This window comes from Plectropomus leopardus, chromosome 6 (genome assembly GCF_026936395.1).
Source record: "Plectropomus leopardus strain MGB_pleo_1.0 chromosome 6, ASM2693639v1, whole genome shotgun sequence".
In the NCBI taxonomy this organism is placed as follows: domain Eukaryota; kingdom Metazoa; phylum Chordata; class Actinopteri; order Perciformes; family Serranidae; genus Plectropomus; species Plectropomus leopardus.
In genome coordinates, this window is record NC_142181.1 from 2,937,052 (window position 1) to 2,956,876 (window position 19,825).

Genomic DNA, 19,825 nt, shown 5'->3' on the forward strand with positions numbered 1-19,825 from the left:
TTTTTACACAGTCTGTGTGCCAGACTTGTGTGAAGAGGAAGCAAATCAGGAAGGGACCGTTTTCTGGCGAACACACCGAGTGAGTAACTTTCATTTGAATGACTGGCAGCCATCTCGAAACATGATATCCAGTTCTCAGCGCACATTCAAGGTTGGAACTCACCCATGCACCCACTCAAACGTCATTTTATTTCACAGCCAGTTTGTTGCTGTAAACTAAACTGTCAGGACTTTGTTTGTTTCAAAAACTCATCATTAAATATGAGAATGTAACTTCAACTATTCAGATTGCACTTGGAAATGACAGAGACCAATTACATAAAGCAATGTCTCACTGGCAGAGAGAAAGCATCTGCCACTTTCACCGCCATTTATTTGCTTAAATGGCTCTAAATATCAGGTTGTTAATGCCGCAAGTAAATGATGCCGTGATTCATCAGGCTTTTATCTGCAAAGCTGCTGAGGTGTGTGCTACATTTTCCAACAATACGGATTTGTCTTTTTTTAAAAAGCTGAAATGTTTGGGCTACAGATCATTACGTCTCTGATTTACACTGAAAATAATTATGAACTCAATTACAGCCCATACATTTTACAGTTGGCCTTCAGAACCTCTGCTTAATAATCTCTGTGGTAAGTTTGAATCACACACTAAGTTAAAAGCCCCCGGCAATTTTAATTGTGCAATGTTTTTCTCTACCGGTGACCTTGGTCAGGAGTCGTCAGACCACAATCACAAAGCAGAACAACAATGTGCACATCAGCAAAAACAGTAAAACCACTGACAGATGAAGTAAAGAAAATTGATTATTCACAATGCAATGTTCTGCTGGGAAAACTTGGGTTCTGGCATTCATGATGACATTTGATATGCATCACTCGCTCAAACACTTCTGCAGACTAGAACTTTGACTCTCTGCCCGAACCCAATTCAGCTCGAACTGACCCGCCGGGTTCAGGCCGCGCTGTAATTTCTCACTATTGCCTCTGGCTTGAATCAGGTCGTGTTCTCGCCAAATTAATATTTATTTCTTTATGTGAACATGTACTACATGTTTTAATATTAAAAATATTTATTTTACAATATCAAAAATGTAACATAATATGGACCTATTTTTACAGTACAAATTTGGGTATTAATCGGGCTTAGGCCCAAATCTCCTGCCGTGGGTCTGGCTCAGGTCGGGCTTGGACAGAAAGTGTTCGTGTTCATACAGTGCTGGCCCTGATTTTTTGGATCTGATCTAAGCTCTATCACAGTCCAAGAACAGCCCTCATGACGTCGGCACTCCTCAGTGGTGGTAGTCCCCCCTGCATGATAATGTTTGTCACACGGCAAGAACTGTTTAGGAATTGTCCGAGGAACGGCTCAAAGAGCTCAAGGCAGCGATCTGGCCTCCAAATTACAATTTCCCAAATTGACCGAGGATCTGTGGGGCATGTAAGCCCGTTCCCATTCCGAGGTTGTCAAATAACCCTGTCTTGTCAGTGATTTTGGCGTACCAATGCCAAAAGCCACCTTTCACAGCAGTATGACACCCTGCTGGGTGGCATCAGTTCGTACTTTGGCCAGACGGAACCTTTTGTGGCCGTATGATACGACGCAGGACGCCGTCAGGTTGAAACAATGCCGATAACAATTTTATTCTAAGGACATGAAATGTCCCTATTCAGGGGGTGGGATTGACGGTGGATGGATCCAACCAACCCCGGACTTGTTTGCATCCCATATGAATGTAGAGCCAAACCATGATGATTTTTCCAAAGCCTAACCACATGCTTTTGTTGCCTGAACCTGATTGCCATGTACTTTTTTCACTTGATCCAGCATTGGTTTCGGTATCCCGAAACATCAACAGCAGACGCAGGAGGATACCTAGAGCGTAACACGCAGATGCAAAAGTCACTGGATGAGAACATGCTGGATGTGCTGGTACTCCACCTCATAAACAGCTCAAAGGATCCACCACGAACGCCCTGGTCCTACACACCACAGGACCCCCTCCCGAGGTCCGATGACCATGCCTCTACTGGTCAGAGCCACGTCTGATCCAAGGAGGACCCACTGTGGGGGGGTACCTCTGAGGTACAGGCAGGTTGCACGAATGCTCGATCAGATGGAGATGTGGGGAATTCAGAGGTCTGGTTGATGCCTCGAGCTCTTTGTCACAGTCTTGAGGCGACTCCAAAACAGTATTTGCGGTGGGTCATGGTGCAAAGTCCTGTTGGGGGGACACTGCATGAGTTCCGTTGCCATGAGGGGAAGTCTGCAACAGTGTTTAGATGTGTGGAGTGTGTCAAGTGGCATCCACATGAATACAAGGCCAAAAGGATTCCCAGCAGAACACTGCACTGTAACAAGACAATCAATGATATTTACTTCACCCTCTGTGGTTTTCATGTGGTGCACATAGTAAACACAAATTCATCACTTACGTGATTGTGGTTTTTGACAAGTACTCCAGTGCTTAGTTTCACTGAAAACATGTAAAATGAACAAAAGGATTGCATAAAAAAAAAGAAAAAAAGCAGCAATGAGCCTGTGACCTTTTCCTCGTGGATCCTTTACAGCAGGTCTGACCTGCACTGGAACACACGGTACAAGCTCCTGACTGCATGAGGCAAAAACACTGGTTGGTCACAGGCGAAACACAGTCTTGGAATTATCCTTTAAGGCTATAAAACTCAACGTTCACAGCTTATGTTGTGCAGTGCAGTGAGTTATATCACAGCCCCATCCAACCATTTGCGAGTGCCTCAGCAGATGAAACGTCTCCTCGAATGAACATCAAAAAGACCACAAGCAGAGACAAGCCGCATGCTTCACACATGTAACCGTCAGTGTGTGTATGAGTCTAAATTTGTCCATATTTCTGAGTTGGATTTTCTGTCACAAGGTACAAACATTTATCTGGAGGATGGTGGAGTTTCTATGGAGACCGGCTCTCATCAGTGCAACACCTGACACTTCACTACAGCGTCGTGTGGCTTCCGATTCCTGTTATTCTCAATTAACTCCAGGGAGAGTGTGAAGGAGAGACACGGAGAGAAAGAACTGAACAGATGGAGATAGTAAACATTTCACTGTCTTATCTGCACACAATTATTTTGGAAAAAGACTGGTTCTCGAGTGAGAGCTTTAGCCTGAAATTTGGGCTCCATTCACACTAATACGTGTGAATGGAGCCTTGATATAGGGACAAATTTTTCTGTGTACCTTGTACTACAGACATGGTGAAAAGTGGGGCCAGAGATTTCTTTGCTTGGACAGACTTTAAGGTGGTAAAGGTCCAGAAAACAGATTGGAAAAAACCAGGATGGCAATCAGTGTTGCTTTTACCCCATGCACATCGCACCATTTTTTGAAGTTATAACTGCAGAAATTTAAATAAAACTGCAAGAAAATCAATATTACTGATGCTTTTGTTTGAAGGTCTACAAGCAGGATGTCTGAGTGTATATCTGCAGGAACTGTGACTGACTCGTGGCGTTTGAGGGCGAGGCTCAGTCAATTACGTTAAAAGACTGTTGCAGTGGTTCTGACGGATGGAAACTGAACAAGCAGGTGGCCTAACCTGCCCTGAGTTTACAGGGTCATGCATGAGGTTTGAGGACTGAAGGGGTGTTTTTAGTTTGGTGGGCACCTGGGTGGACAGCAGAGAATTGGATTATGCTGCAGGAGCGCTTTGAGGAGTTTTCACGGATAGGTTGATGCATTTTTCCACCTTAAAAACCCCGTCTCTGTCCTCTGCGGGAAGGAGAAAGCTAAAAAAAAGTTTTTACAGATACTTTTTAAGACTGCAGGGAGTAAGTGATAGAAGATGAAGTAATACTGTGAATACTAAAGTATCTTCAGGCCTTGACTTCTGCACTTATTCTCATGTTTTTGTGCTCACACATTTGATTTCTTATAAAAAATATTTGAAAAAAGGCGATGAGCAACTTGTTATGATATGTTCAACTGATAGCAAGGAATTTGTAGATTTAGGAAATTATTTAAAAAATTAAAATAAAAATAAAAAGATAGAGAAAAATGTCTAGGGAAAAAAGCTAAAGAACAAATTGTAGTTAAATCATCCCAATTTATACACTTTACCAAATTATTATGTTTTTAAGCAAATTCCTAGGTCATGTCCTTGTTTTTTTTCCTACTTTTTAAAATTTTAAATTTGTTTTGTTTTGTTTTTACTAATTTTCAGGTACTTGTCTTGTACTTTTTAAGAATTTCTTGCTAATTTTTAGGTCATTTCTCCTTTCGTTGCTCGTCGCTCCCCTTCCCATGTCTTAGAAAGAAGTCAAGCCACTTTGCTTAGCTTTCAAAGGGTTAATGTGATCGGCCGTTTATCATCAGTAATCAGTATCGTTTTATCATCAGTCTGTACTGACAGAGTCGTGAGACCAGTTAATCAGGATTATTGGTGGGTTTTCAAGCCTGCGATCATAAAGCTCCCCCTGACAGGCTGAAACAGTCTGCAGCTGGTGAGTGCAGCAGCTGCAGCAGCTGAACTGTGATGCAAGTCAAGTTAAAAGCTAAAAGCTTTGTGCAGAGCACGGCTTCTCCAGTCACGACTCTGCTGAGGCTCTCATGCTCCGTCTGGACGGCCCTTTGGCGCTTTGGCTTTCTGTTTTGCATCACCCAAGATGTTGTCTTTTTTTTGCTCATGAGTCAGCTGCTGGGCTCTTATTCTCTTTTATTATTCAAACAAGTGGAGGTTTGTAAGATGCTGAACTTAAATTCCCTCTGCCTGATAATGTACATGGTACAATGGTAATAATATACTGGAGCTATAGGAAATATACTGATAACATATTTGGGTCTACGTGGACATGAATAAATCCCATTAATGATCAGGTTTTTGAAGTATTTTGTTTATGTGTTGTGATGAACACTAACATGTGTGGATGAACACTATAAATGCTGAGTCTAAAATTAACGGGATCTGGAAAAAATAAAGTGATATGCTGTGAATGAAGTGTTACAGACTGATCAGCTTCGTCTAATTCAATTATGAGGAATATAAAACCTAAATAAAACTGATTAGACAAGTTGAAGCCAATTATTTAGCGTTGAGATGTAATATTTCTGAGTTTTATAATTGAGCGCATGCTTATTGCTGTAATGTTATCGTTCTGATTAACAGCATATTTCTGCGTGTATATTTTGATATATTTGATCATGATACATAGCCAATTAAATCTATGTTAAACCTTGGACAGCCTTGTTATATGCCCCTTCATTATTTCCATCCATCCTATTACTGTCTGGCGCTCTTTCCTATTCTTTCTTTCTATTTCTGTCCGTTCATCTGTCTGGGGTGCGCGGAGGCCCCGGATGTCCATTCGGTTGGCAGGTCATTACATGACCACGAGCTTCCTAATGAGCCCATTAGCTGCTTCAGGCCATCCCTTCCTCTCCTCCTCACCAATCATCCCTTTTCTTCTGCTCTACTCCTCCACACTTTCACACTTAATCAAATCATGTCCGTCTTCTAAGCCACAATCACAGAGATCAATTATCACCCCTTTCTTCAGTTCACTTTCTGTGTCTGATTTCTGCCATGGAGATATGCAGGGTTTTACCCGAAGGACGTAACAGCTACAGTGACTCTGATCGCTGTTGTATATCAGGGTACTGAGAAATCCCGAAGTTAAGTTTTTCAATGCCGTCATAAATACAAACTCATTGTATGTAGTAGGGATCGACTGATTATCGCCCTGGCCATTTATCGTGGCCGATATTTGGCATTTTGTCCATTATCTGTATCAGCATTTTTGATTTTAAGTAATAAAATTAATGAATGAAATAATGTGTATGACACTCACATGACACCAGGGAGGGCGGTCTGCAGTACATGCAAAGACAGTGTCAGCATGAGAGGAACTTTCACTTTAAAAACATCATGGAGATATTTTTTTAATTCATTAATTTTTTTTAATATAAATTTTCTCTTAAAAAAGTTTTCTTCATAAAAAAGTTGCTGGGAACTTTCTGTATATGATGTTTAAAGTTTCAGTTTTTATTTACTAAAAGCATTTCAGCAAAGTTTTTTGTGTTAAACTTTGTTATATTCCAAATTCTAAATTTTGAAAGAAATATTTTCATTTTCATTGCAAATGCATATTAGTTCCAAATATCAATAATCAGTCTCATTAAGGACTAATGATCAGTATCAGTAACAGCCCTGAAAAACCAGTATTGATCAACCCCTAGTACGTAGTGCACAGCATGCACCACCAGAGCTCAGTCTCCGGTCTCTACCGGTGAAACAGGCAGCTGAACTCAAAGACACAGTGACACCTAGTGGTGGAGGGAGAAGTTACAGGACCGTAAACCACTGGCGGCCAGGTTTCAAACACAGCTTTTGTGTAAATGTATTTGTTTTTTGTTTTTTTTGTTTTGTTTTTTACAGACATCAATGCAGGAAGTGTCTTTCGTCAATGAATTGAAATGCAACAGCTCCAGCTTGTCACATCTGTTAAAAGGCCTGAGAGAACCTGACATGCAGGTATCATTCTGACAGTCTCTAGATGTGCATGTGCCAATCAAACCAACGCTATGGTCGGAGAAAGGCTCAAATATTCAGGGCAGACTGAGCAGCATTTTCCCTTTTACTCAGAATATTCCCACCCTCACACTTTTTGTTTGAGGTGTTCTTATCATAAAGGTGGAGGCTGGTAAAAGGTCTGATTTAATCCTCCTGTTATGTTGCGGGAGTATAATATATAAAATATATAATATATAAAATAAAATAATAATTTTGGGAGTATGAAACCACACACACAATTTTCTCCCCTGTTCTGGGTTTCTGTCGTAAAAATTGTAAACATTGCTTTAAAAAAAATAAATAAATAAATGTAGTTTTTTTAATGTAAATTTGAATTTAAAGGGTCAATTTGACACCTGCCTGAAAAGATGTGTTGTTTGAATTAATCAACATGCCCCCGTAACAGAATCTATTTTAAAAACATTGAAAAAAAAACAGGGCTTTCAACAAATGTGGTCTATTTTTAACTAGCGTACATGAAAAAAAATATTATTTTTTTTAATGGGAAACAAAACTTCTCATTGGTAAACAACGACCTGTAAGATGTGAAAAACTTGATTATAGTAATTATTAATAAAATGTATATTTATTGAGCTAAAGATAATGTTAATGGAGAAAATGTATACTAGTCTGATGGTAAACATGCACTGAGTCAGTTTGATGCGGGAACATTAATGCTGCTCCTTAAAGCCAAACATAAGAGGAGGGTTAATAACACCAGACGTCCTCATCAGCCTACTCCGAAGCCGTGACCTAATGACAAAATTAATAGGCTTTGGTATCATCTGTAATTTCCTATTAGTCTTTTAATTAAAGACAGTGCAGTTAATTGAAGAGTATATTTTAAGGGCGGCGTTTCTTTGCAGAACAGTTTGGGTATGAGTGGAGACGACACGTTCAAAAGACGGATCACTGTTCTATTTCTACCTGAATATTTTAGTCTTTCTGCCTTTTTTCAGTAAGTTTGAAAAAAATGGAGTCAGTCGTGGCGATGGCAGCTCTTCAATGGCAGTATTTTGGGGTGCTCTATTAATAACACACTGTTCATTTCAGGGCTCTGGGTCTTGGATTGTACGTCCGAGACACAGTTTTATCTTAATTTCTTTTACCTAAACGAGACGACATGCGTGATACCATAACGACTTACACAAAAGAGAAATCACACGTTACACAACTTGACTCCCCCGTCCACGAGGCTAATGAGGGTGAGTTATGTGATCACTTTAAGTGTTGTGGAGAAGTTTCGGACTCCTACACATAGACGCAGTTACACAACAGTCAAGTCCAACCACGCAGAGAGACTGGCCAACAAACATCCTGCAGGTTCCTATCTTTAACTGCAGTAAATACCAGGGGTGCCGCCAGCTCCCACTGAAATCTCACTGGCCACCCCGGCCAACTGGCTCGTTATTACTGATGAAAGGAAGCCTGATGAGAAGAGACCGTGTTGCTATTGTATAATCAACAACCAACACAAGAACCACCAGGCACTGGCTGCTCAGTATAAGTACACTCTATCATGCCTAACTTTACTGTATCCACTTTCAGCTCTTTGACATGCACAGTATTTCGCTGGATTGTCTTATTTGCACCTATCGCTGCATCTTAACGCCTGACCTCGCCAAACTGCAGCTTGTTGCACGCTCGCAGCGTTCACACTGGCAGCGTTGTTGCGGTGACGCTTCTGCAGAGCTGCCTGCTGCTATGACTTCTGTATTTCCACACTTATAAGCACAAATTCCACTCATTTATGAAGTCGTGCAAGCTCCTGTTTCACAAAAGTTTCACAATAAAACGCCTTGTGTCGAGGACAGACACAACAGAGATGCTGTCAGAGGGCTTTTATTTTGAAGCAGGAAAGTTTGAGTAAAACAGATATATTTGTATTTCCTCATCTCTGTGACAGATAAAGACGTTAAAACTGTAGTAAAAGGTGGCATAGAGTCCATATAATTATAATTATTATAATTACAACATTTTCACCGTCTATTTTTGCTGACTCTGTTAGTTTTAAGACTGCAAACACCTGCAGTGCAGTTGACAGCTGACCTGAGACACAGCATGCAATATATTTTACTAGTTTTTTTCACAATATGTCACCTACTATGCTTCTTTGTCAGTGAATAAAACTGGAAACTGTGTGAAATCCATCCTTTTAACTCTCAGCAAATTGGCCTGACTTCTCACCAAAACAAGGAAAAAAAGGCAAAAAGAAATGATCCAGAAAATTAGCAAAAAGATCATAAAAATCTATCAGAAAATGACCTGAAATTAACATAAAAAATGAAAATTAAAATAACAATAAATAATAAAAATAAATATATAGTTATTTAATGATTTTTCAGAACATTTTCTTGTCACTTTTCACAATTTTTTTACAACTGCTTGTGAACAGCGTCTGAACGTAGTACAAGAAAACTGATGCTTTTCCAGGTTTCAAAGGGTTAATGGACCAATATTACATGTAAAAACCTTTGCCTGAGTACTTGTGGCTGATGTTCCTGGTTGTGCAAGATTTAATCAGGCACTGATATCTGGAGAGACATAAATCATGCACCACAACCTTTAAGACAGACACTTTAGATTGAACTCTTTTCAGAAAACTTAGAGATTATAATCAGGTACGAGAAGGACACACGTGTCTTCTGATTAAAAAATATTGGACACAATCAAACTCAGTGCAGACGGTCTTATTTTAAAAAAACATTTTATATGCCGTTTATTATTTCTAGTTTTATTAAATCTTTCGATTTTGCAATTTGATTGAGATAGCATTGTAAATGTAACATACAGCATGTAGTTTTATAGAATTAGATTAAAATTGAATCAAATCAAATCAAACTGAACCGAATCAAATATCTATTGTCATCGTAAAGATGAATACAACGAAATTCAATTGCGCTGCCTGAGCAGGACTCAAAGAGAATAAAAGGGCATAAGATAAAATAAAATAAACAGTAAAAAATATGATAAATAGTGTTAACATATATCATACATACACGCGCACACACACACACACCATGTCAAACATACATACACAGTACCTGCGTATACATTATACTGCACAGAGAGTATTCCACATGTCAATGTGACCACATTTTCGGCTGCCTCTCATCAGTCCTTCACTGAGAGCCCGCAGGCTAACCCAGCCATGACGTCACTGTAATGCAGGCTAATCATCGGCCTCTGGAGCGCCGAGACTCTTGGGAGAAGTACAAGGTAAAAGGTCAGATGCTAATGAAATCCAATGAGGTCAGCGCAGAGATGAGTCACCGTGCTGACCCACTCTTCCTGTGTGTCCCTCCTAATACCTGCTAACTGTGCTGATAAATGCCCGATTATTGATGGTGGTGGTTTATGTTTTTGTAACGTGTCACATCGTTTTTGTTCAGGTTAAAAAGCAGAGCTCCAGACTAACATTGTACCGCCGTCCAGGGACAACTGAAATCTTGTTTGGGATGAACAGAGATCTTCTCCAGCATGTGCGATATAATGAAATATATTGTCTGATGATAGAAAAGTGTCCATTGTTTCGTATTATGCCATATCATTTATTTCTTTTACATCACACACAATGCACACCACCAAAACAAACAAACACGGAGGAGCTGGAAAGTGATACTAAATGTAAGAATTCAGCATAAGACACTGATATTTCGTTTGTCCCTGTTTCTCCTACAGCTCTCCGCCTCTCTCTCTCACACCCACACCCACACATACACACACACACACACACACACACACACACACACATACACACACACACATACAGACGGACACACAGACACACACACAAAGCAGGGCTTTTGCAGAGCTCCATTTCATCACATTTTGCGATACTATTCCATAAGGCAATAAAGACATTTAAAATATTATATTTTGATGTGTTTTTTGCACTGATTGAAACGACGTTAAAGAGGCGAAACTCATCCAGCGTTGATTCAGAGTCGTCTGAGCAGCAGATTGGTGCACTTTTTGGTACAGTGGCCTTGAGGTGCAAAACTAATTTATTCATCATCCAAAACTGCTTATCCTGTTAGGGGTCACGGGTGGGTGGAGCCTGTTGACACTGGGTGAGAGGCGGAGGAAAACCCTAACAAGTCGCCAGGCTATCAAGGGCTGACACATAGAGACACACAATCATTCACACTCACTCACATGTACGGACAATTTAGAGTCCCCGGTTAACCCGCATATCTTCAGACTGTGGGAGGAAACCAGAGAACCCGGAGAAAACACACGCTGACATGAGGAGAGCATGCAAACTCCACACAGACGAGCCTCGATCCTCACCACTGCACCACTGTGCAAGAACGTTCCAAAAAACGACTGTTGTTACCAGGCGTGACACCGACTGTAGCAGGAAATAGGGCTGTACCTGACTTAGAAATATGCCAGTCGAATCGGATTTGGCTGTTTAATACAAATATTTGATTATACGTTTTGTTTTCCATAGCAACTTTAGCTTACGGGGCAGATTAATGACAGATTGCAAATGCACGACCACTTTTTTTGACAATACTAGACTCAAACAAAAGCCAGAGTCTGCATCCTAATTTCCTATGAGCCGTAAATTCACCACTTCTTCATCTAATGGTTCAGTCTCTCTCTCTCATATCAAGTGGATTTCACATATGCAAACAAATGAGCTGAAGCAGAAGATGACGACACAGGATGATGACACACTCTACACTCTGTCTCCGTCTGTCTCTTTGTCTCTGTCTCTCTGCAGCTTTCTGTTGCTCACAAACACACATTCACACACTGTCCAATCTGCACATGTGAGCGAAGCACACAAAGGTTCAAGAGGGCTGCATTGTAATTTCCTTGAGGGGGTCACGGGGGCATCCAGCAGGATTTGTACGATGGCTCACAGCTTTTTATCTCAGGAAAGAAACCTCAAGCAAACATCAGGAGGGAAACTTCATCAGCTACAACAAGAGAACAGATGAAGAGTCTGGATGTGAGGATCCTGGTGGATTCGCCTGGCCGAGCAGAGATTTGTTATATTGATGTTTTGTTTTTTTTAATCAAATAACCAAAAAGGTTTATAATACTGTATGTTACTATTTAACATTTAACATTTGGGAAAGGTGACAACCTACTTCACAAGACATGGTTTAGACTGTGGTGTGTTGTGTTGCGTTATTAATGTCTTTTTTGTAAGTGCGGTGGCATTATCTGTACAGCACTGAGTCCAAGACAAATTTCCCATACAGGGATAATAAAGTATATCGTATTGTACAGCCCCAAAACTGGCAGAAATAGTTAAAAAGTTACAAGAAAATGAGTTACAAAAAGAGCTGAAAATAAAAAAAAAAATTCAATACATAATTTAAATATATAATTATTATAATTGTAAACATAAACATTTTCCCAAATTTATGGACTATTTTATAATAATCCTCCCCTCTTTTCAAAAAAAAAAAAAAAAGGTCAAATTGGTTGCAATTTGCAGGACATTTCTTGCCAAGTTGGTCATTGCTTTTTCCCCCTACGGTCTCAAAAGAATTCAAATTTTCTTAACTTTCAAAGGGTCACATTGCTTGTTCAAGGCATCTGAATGCAGCACAGGAAAACTTGTCAACATGTCAATCCAGGTTTCAAAGGGTTAATCAGGCCTTCACAAACTACAGACTGCATCCTTGAACTCCAACTACAACAGGGGGGTAGTGGGAAAACCCTTTCCTTCAAACAGAGGTATATTATTATTTATCTTAATTTATTTTATTTTATTTTTTATTTAATTTAATATTTTATTTTACATTTTGTTTTAGACTTTATTTTACATTTTATTTTATTTTAGTTTTCAAATAACTACTCTGTTTGAAATACATATTCAAGGTAATTTATACTGCTGTTCTCCATGTGTCATTTGTCTCCATGTGCTGTATTAGTGCTACAATACTTTCAGGATCTTAGAGCAATTTTGAACATTTTAAAGTTTTAGATTAAAGTAAAGTTGCATGAAATTTGCTTTTTTGTAAACTTGTAAACTACAAGCTTAGAATAGCTTATCAGATTGTTTATTCACAGATTGACTCTGAATAAACTGAAACTGAAGCCAACAATGACAACAAAATAAATTACTTAAACTCCCACTTCTTTGTAATTTTTAGTTATTTTTTTAAATCGTCGATCATTAAAATAAAATGCAGATACAGATAATTGGCAAAATGCCAAATATTGATTTAAATAATTGAATTGAATTGAATTGAAATTCACCATCACCGCTACTGGACGTCCACACAGAAGGTGGCAAAACAGACGAGACAAACAGTGTGAACTTGACGTCCCTAAAACAGAGCGACCCAGCCTCGACTCTGCCGCAGCAGAGTGAGCTGACAGAGCTGGACTCTCGACGTCATGCTGAACCGCTATAATTAAAACTTAGATTGACAGTTTAATTTCCACACCGCCCTGTTCCCGGGTCAGCCATTAGGAGGGCACTTCTCCGCCACTTGGACGGGGGACAAATGCGGTTCACGCTGTTCTGGAGAGAGACGTTTGATCTACTGATGATGATGGATAATGAACTCTGCTCTCACAGCGGACGCTCTTTTATTGCATCCAATCACACCGGCCCAAGGGGGTCAATACAACGTACGCAGTCCCGTCTTTACACGGGAAAGGACAGAACCAGCGGTATTATGTCCTCTGAATCAGCATCTTAGGAAAATGAGTCAGTTCTTCTCACCTTTCTCCTCCTGAACAGTCTGTTCTGTAACATCTCAACCTTTCAGCGAGAGGATTACAGGGATCATCCAGGATTAGTGTGACGTGGGGACATCATGTAGCTAATAAGTGAGGTACCCTCAAACCTCTGCAGACTCTGAGATACTTTCACAACCGACAATTCAACCAACCGAAATCACCAAGACCAGTGAGACGCACGGGCCTCCGAAAGCAAATGCACAAAAAGACCTTCCTGTTCCTGATGCTTTATTTCTCACAAAGTCACAGATAGATTCAAAGACAAATGTATAAAGTTTTAATGTTAATAGAGGCTCGATATATTTTAAGTTGAAAACTTGCAAGTAATAAATATGTTAAAAAAAATCGAGAAGTTTGATCTGAAAAGTTTGTAATTCGATTTTAGAAGTTAGTCGATATAAAATGACTAAAATCCTCACCAGTTCAAATGTTGGAAATACTACTCAAATAAAATTATAAACATTTTTTCTTATTAATGATGAATATACTATGAATGTATACATTTAAAGACAGTAAGAATAAAACACACTTTAAATCAATAAAACTGTTCATTCAAATGACAACAGTATTCAAACGTGATGGAGTGTACAAGTACATTTACACAAGTACTGCAATTAAGTCTTCAAATAAAACACCATCAAGTTTTGTGTTAAACCGCTCAGTGACCTCGTCTCCGTCAGGATATTTTCTCCCGCCCCTCCGCCACTCTCTCCCACTTTTACTTTTTATCCTTTTTATCTTTCTTTCTTTTTCTTATCCTTTTTATCTTTTATCCTTTTTATTATTTTCGATCTTTTATCCTTTTTTTTACTGTTTTAGTCTGCTCTCCTTTGATGTTTTAATCTTTTTGTTAGTTATTGTCTTATCTATTTTTTCTCTGGTGCTTTTATCTTCATTTAACTGTTGTATTTCACTTTTGCTTTGAATTCTTGCTGATTGTGTTCCTCACATTTCTCAGGGTTGGTTTAGCATTTTCAGGCTGTTATTGCAATTATCGTTACCACAATTTTATTTTGTTCGAATTATTTAACTTGCTGACAATATTGATAATTGTTGTTTGCATCCTTGTCACAAGTATTATTTTTATCATATTCTATCTTTCTCACAGTTTTTATATTATATTTAAAAGCAAACTCAAGAACCACCTTTTCAGGTTGCTTTTAACTGAACTACTTTAGTTTCGGTTTACTATTTTACTACTTTCTTTATCATTTTAATATTTTTTTTACATGTTTTACTTTCTGTTTTTATTCTTAATTTACCTCTTATTTATTTACGTATATTACCTGATTACTCATCGACTTATTTATTTATTTATTTTCATTGCGATTATGTTATTTATTAACCTTTTTATCTGCTTCCATATTTATTTACTTTTATCTTTTATCTATAGATTTTATCCTGCCTCTGGTGTTTCCTCACTTATGGTAGCATTTGTGTGTGTGTGTGTGTGTGTGTGTGTGCTTCTCAGATAAAGTCTGATTGATCTATTGATCTATTGATTGATTGATATCAATAGTGAATCCATATTGCAACTTTTGTCTGAACAGTACTATTGCCCTCACATGGCAGTGCCTGGAGTTTGGGGAAAATGTCTCAAGTATTGATTTGAAGTGATTGAGGGAGCCATCCCTCCCTCTCAGCGTGTGTTATTACTTAAAGACACCTCCTCTTTGGAGCTAACTACGAATAATGGGCACTTATTGTTCGCTGGTCTCACAGCTGCTAAAGAAATGGTCGCCTGTCGCCGGAAACCACCACACACACACTGTCGGGGAGAGAATTGCTTTTTTCTTATCAGGTTACTGCACAGCTGGAGCTTTCTTCAGCACCATTAAATTATGCAAAACACAAAATATTACCTGCTTGTCAGAGCTACTGGAAAAAAAACTGTGTTTTATTATTAATATTTGTGGTGAAGTGGATTTTTGGGTATGTTTGCTTGCTTGCTTATTCAGAATATTATACATACTATACTTACATGTACATAATATACAATATGTATATTCTTTGTATAAGCCTACCTCATATACATTATATATATGTTATATACTCGGCTATTTCTGTGGGTATTTTGGATGATGGAGGAAAATATCAAAATTCTTTTGGGTTTAGGTTTATCGAGGTCGTGGGAGTCCTCAGCAGCAGGGGGAAGCGGTGAGAAGTGATGAGTACGTTGTGTTGTTTTTGTGTTGTTTTGTGTGTTTTTTCTGTTTTTCTTCTGCTTTATGTACACTGTGTCTTCACTGTGTCTTCATGTCACTGGCTGGAGAGACGGGGTGGAGTAGGTTGGAGTAAAGAAAATATAAAATACCTCACAGTTTTTACCTCTTCTTACCTGCAATATTTTACACTTATCCACTGACCATATATCACAAAGTATGTAAATATTTGGTTGATTAGTATTTTTTTCTATTGTGGAATAGTTTATAGACAAAGTTAAAGACAAATCAGAACCAGAATCAGTTTTATTGGCCAAGTATGCTTAAGCAAACAAGCAGTTTGACTTCAGTTAGCTTTGCTCTCAATGTACAGGAAATTATACATTAAATATAAAAGGAAAATAAAAAAGAAAATAAGAATAATGTTAAATTAAATTAAATTGAAACTGACAAAAATAGAAAAATATAGTTTTAAATGTAGGTATGTTAAAGCCCTAATTAAACTATTTTAGCTAATATATAAAAGTCCGTGTGCGTAATAGTGCAGTTGCACCAGCGGAAAGTAAGAGCAGAGCAGACACCGGCGGAGACAACAGTGGAGAATGAAAGCGAGCGAATATTCAGAGACACCGACGGATAAGGACAGCGGAGATTTGGAGACACCAAGAGAGACACCAGTGGAGCCACCGGCGGAGACACCAACGGAGAATGACAGCGGAGCGGACATTTGGAGACATCGGCAGAGACACCAGTGGAGACACTGCGGGCGAATGAGAGCGAGCAGACATTCGGAGACACCAACAGAGAATGAGAGCGGAGCGGACATTTGGAGACATCGGCAGAGACACCAGCAGAGACACCACTGGAGACACTACGGGCGAATGAGAGCAAGCGAACATTCAGACAACAGCGGAATATGTGAGCGGAGAGGACATGGCTGGAATGCGTTCGATCCACATTTTACCCACTACATCTCATATTTCAATCGAGGAAAAGTTATATCGCGATTGATATCATTTTATCGCCCAGCCCTAACCACACCACAATATAATATACCAAGCCATACCATACTACAACGTTCCATACCGTAATATAACGTTCCACACCGTGTTGTGTTGTGTTGTGTTGTGTTGTGTTGTGTTGTGTTGTGTTGTGTTGTGTTGTGTTGTGTTGTGTTGTGTTGTGTTGTGTTGTGTTGTGTTGTGTTGTGTTGTGTTGTGTTGTGTTGTGTTGTGTTGTGTTGTGTTGTGTTGTGTTGTGTATTTTGACCCAGTGAAACAGACAAGTTGATTCCACTGTGTCATCGGTCATTTGGCTGATCTGAGGCTACAGGCAGAGTCAGCTGTCTGACCAGTGTGGACGCTGTGACTCACACACCGCTGCAAACTCAACCACGCAGTCAGGAGGGACAACCCTCTATCTCTGGCTAACACACACACATACACACACACACACACACACACACACACACACACACACACACACACACACACAAGGACGTGTCCAGGGCTTAGAAAGCCTGGGTCTTGTACAGCCTGTCTCTGAAATTGGTTTCCATTAGCTCCACTGTGATTATTAACTTTCCATTGATGCAGCAGCATAGTCAGAGGCACAGTGACGTCAAGCAGTGTCCTTGTCGAAGAAGCAGCACCCAGTCACCTGCTGAGCAGTTCAACAAGTGTGTGTGTGTGTGTGTGTGCAAGACAGCGAGAGGGTGAAACGGAGGCGATGTGTGTGCGTGTCCAGGGAGAAAGAGAAAAACGCACTTACTGCACAGAGCAATGATGTGGCTGCTGTCTTCGTGGACAAATTTCTTAGTCACAGCTTCCTCCATAATCTGCTTCACCTGCACACAAAAGCACAAAGGAGCCACGGTTAGTTTCCTGTGACTGGAATTATCGTCATCAACTTAACATTAGCCGCCATTATTGCTCAACTGTACAGGAAACGCTGTAGTCATCGACGTCACAGTCGAGTTAAGCATCAGCCATAAGAGATAAAATATACTGTTGCCGAAAATCTGAAAACAAAATATGGCTCATAAAGTTTACAGGATCACAGCAGTAATAATAATCATACATCACAGAGTCACATACAATATACTGATGATGGTTTTAACGCACCTTACAAAAAATTAGGGATAATGAAAAAGGGTTTATGCTAATCAGCCAAAAGGCTTAGGCAGTATGGAATATTTCATAGGATGTATGATAATATCGACATGTCATTCGTATCAGCTTATACTGGCTTTAAAATGAAATATCGGAACACATACACACATACATATATGTGTGTGTATATATAAACATATATATCCAAACATCATCATCGTCATGTGTTCAAATGTAACATCAAGATAAAGAAAATTTTGTTTTTGGCAAGAAACTTGAATAATACAGTTGTTTGGGTGGGAATTGTTTTTCCCAGCACCATAAAATAGGTAGTAGTGATGGAAACTAATGTTTTTCATTTAGTGCTGCTAATTTATTTTTGTTATTGTTAGTTTTATTTTCTGATGAAGGCGCCCTGTTACATCAGCCGTGCTTTTGGAGGCTAGAAATGCTTTGTTTTGTTCAGAAAAAGTTGCTTATTAAGCAGTAAAAGAAAAAACAGTTCTGTTAAAATCATATTGTCGCTTCGTTTTTCCACCAAATAGTAGAAAAGTATCAACAGAGGTATCGGTAAAGACTCGGACTGTTAAGGAGTTTCGATAATGGTATCAATTTCCTAACCATGATACTGTGATACCGCCAATCAGCCAGCTGAGGTTACATGTGATGGCATTTTTGCCTGATGGTGCATCTTAATGTAAAATTTTGTAAACAAATTTTGATGAAATCTGTGCATTTAATAACATTTAGAGAAGGTGTCAGTGTGGTCACAGAGGTGCACGTATACTGTATAACGGTTACCTGTAATAGATTTGCATGTTCTTAAAGGAATCTTGTTTCTTCTGCTTTACCTTCATAGAAAACAATGTCTGAATATATCGCCCAGAAACAGGGATTTGTCATGCCTGCCAATAGTTGACAATGCTACCAAATGATTTGTCCCTGGTTATACGGAAACATTTTAACCACCATGTGGTAGCTACCTGATTACAAAAACACATATCTAAAAGTATCATGCAGTCTCCTGTTAACATTGTGACAGCTACTAATAACAGCTCTGACAGTGTCGCCAAAACATCCGCACCACTGACTTCCAATTAATACCACGACATCCCGGAAACATTCAAATGAGTCTTTCTGCTGCTATCTATCGTTTCCCCGGGGAGGAGAGCTCGAGTGAGTTCAACAACACTGAGTCAGTCTGGCGTTCGCTTGTCTAAGTTCGCTCTCTCCGTAGAATTAATTGTTGTCAGTAATTAATCCGGGACATGTCTGACACCTCCGCCATTTGGGTCTAATTGATAAACAGGAAGGATTTAATTGCTCGGTTGTGTGATAATAAAACTCTAACTCCAGAATTCAAAGTTTTTTTCCTTGTTTTATGAAGGTGTGGGAGGTCATCCAGCTGTCACGTCTGCAGATGCAGCTTCGTCATCCTCACCAGCAAGATTAAGTTCAGCCTTCATCAAGTTCACTAATCAAAGTTTCTGTCAAGGTTCGGCCAAACTGTTCTTTTTGTGCAGCCAGCAAAAGCACTGGGAAATAACAAAAATACTGACAGCCAGTCCGTTCCCACACTGCTTTGAATGGAGGGGCGGTGAGAGATGCTGGTGAGTAACATGAGATCTCCTTTAGGAGTGTGTGCTTGAACACATGCTTCATGCTTTTATCCAAAGTTAGTGGGCGCTGTTTTTTAGGGTTTGAGGTAGGGGTCGACAAATTATCGGCCTGGCCAATTATTATAATTATAATAAAATAAACATAAAAAATAAAAAAAAATTTATTTAACATAAAAATAAAGTTGCTTACCAACTTAACTTACCAAAGTTAAACTAAAACGACAATATTTTAAAGTTGTTTTGAGACTTCATGTCTGATCTTTTTTTTGACCATTCATTAAAACAAGCCCTCTGACAGCAGGTCTCTCACCACTTTACATACAAAAATAACAAAGAAACAAACACGTAATGGCAAAAAGAAACTAACCATTTCAAAAAGAAATCACTGAAACTCCACAGGGCCCGTCATTGTCCCGTGCAGGTATGTCCACCCCCATATATAAGAGTGACATCATTTCACAGGGACCAAACATGGACCTGAGCTGCTACCAAGCAACACAACTCTCAAAACGGCTCATCAGGAAAATTATATTTATATTCAGCATCACCCCCAATGAGTCATTCAAATGCTTACAATATGTTTACTTTTCTGAGAACAATATAACAGAAGATCAGTTTTCTAGATGAGTGTCCATAATGTCTTTTTTTTAATGTGCATGTAAGACCCTAAATTA

The 19,825-nt window shown here is 39.2% G+C and overlaps 1 protein-coding gene across 3 annotated transcripts in view; it reads right to left on the reverse strand.

The window, feature by feature from the left end:
- Window positions 1-19,825, reverse strand: part of sgsm2 (small G protein signaling modulator 2) — a 115,891-nt gene that overhangs the window by 81,735 nt on the left and 14,331 nt on the right. For all 3 annotated transcript variants that reach the window (XM_042486433.2, XM_088078490.1, XM_088078491.1), the window contains exon 2: window positions 17,192-17,267. In XM_042486433.2, the coding sequence (XP_042342367.2) occupies window positions 17,192-17,267 (76 nt within the window). The remainder of the gene's footprint in view (window positions 1-17,191; window positions 17,268-19,825) is intronic.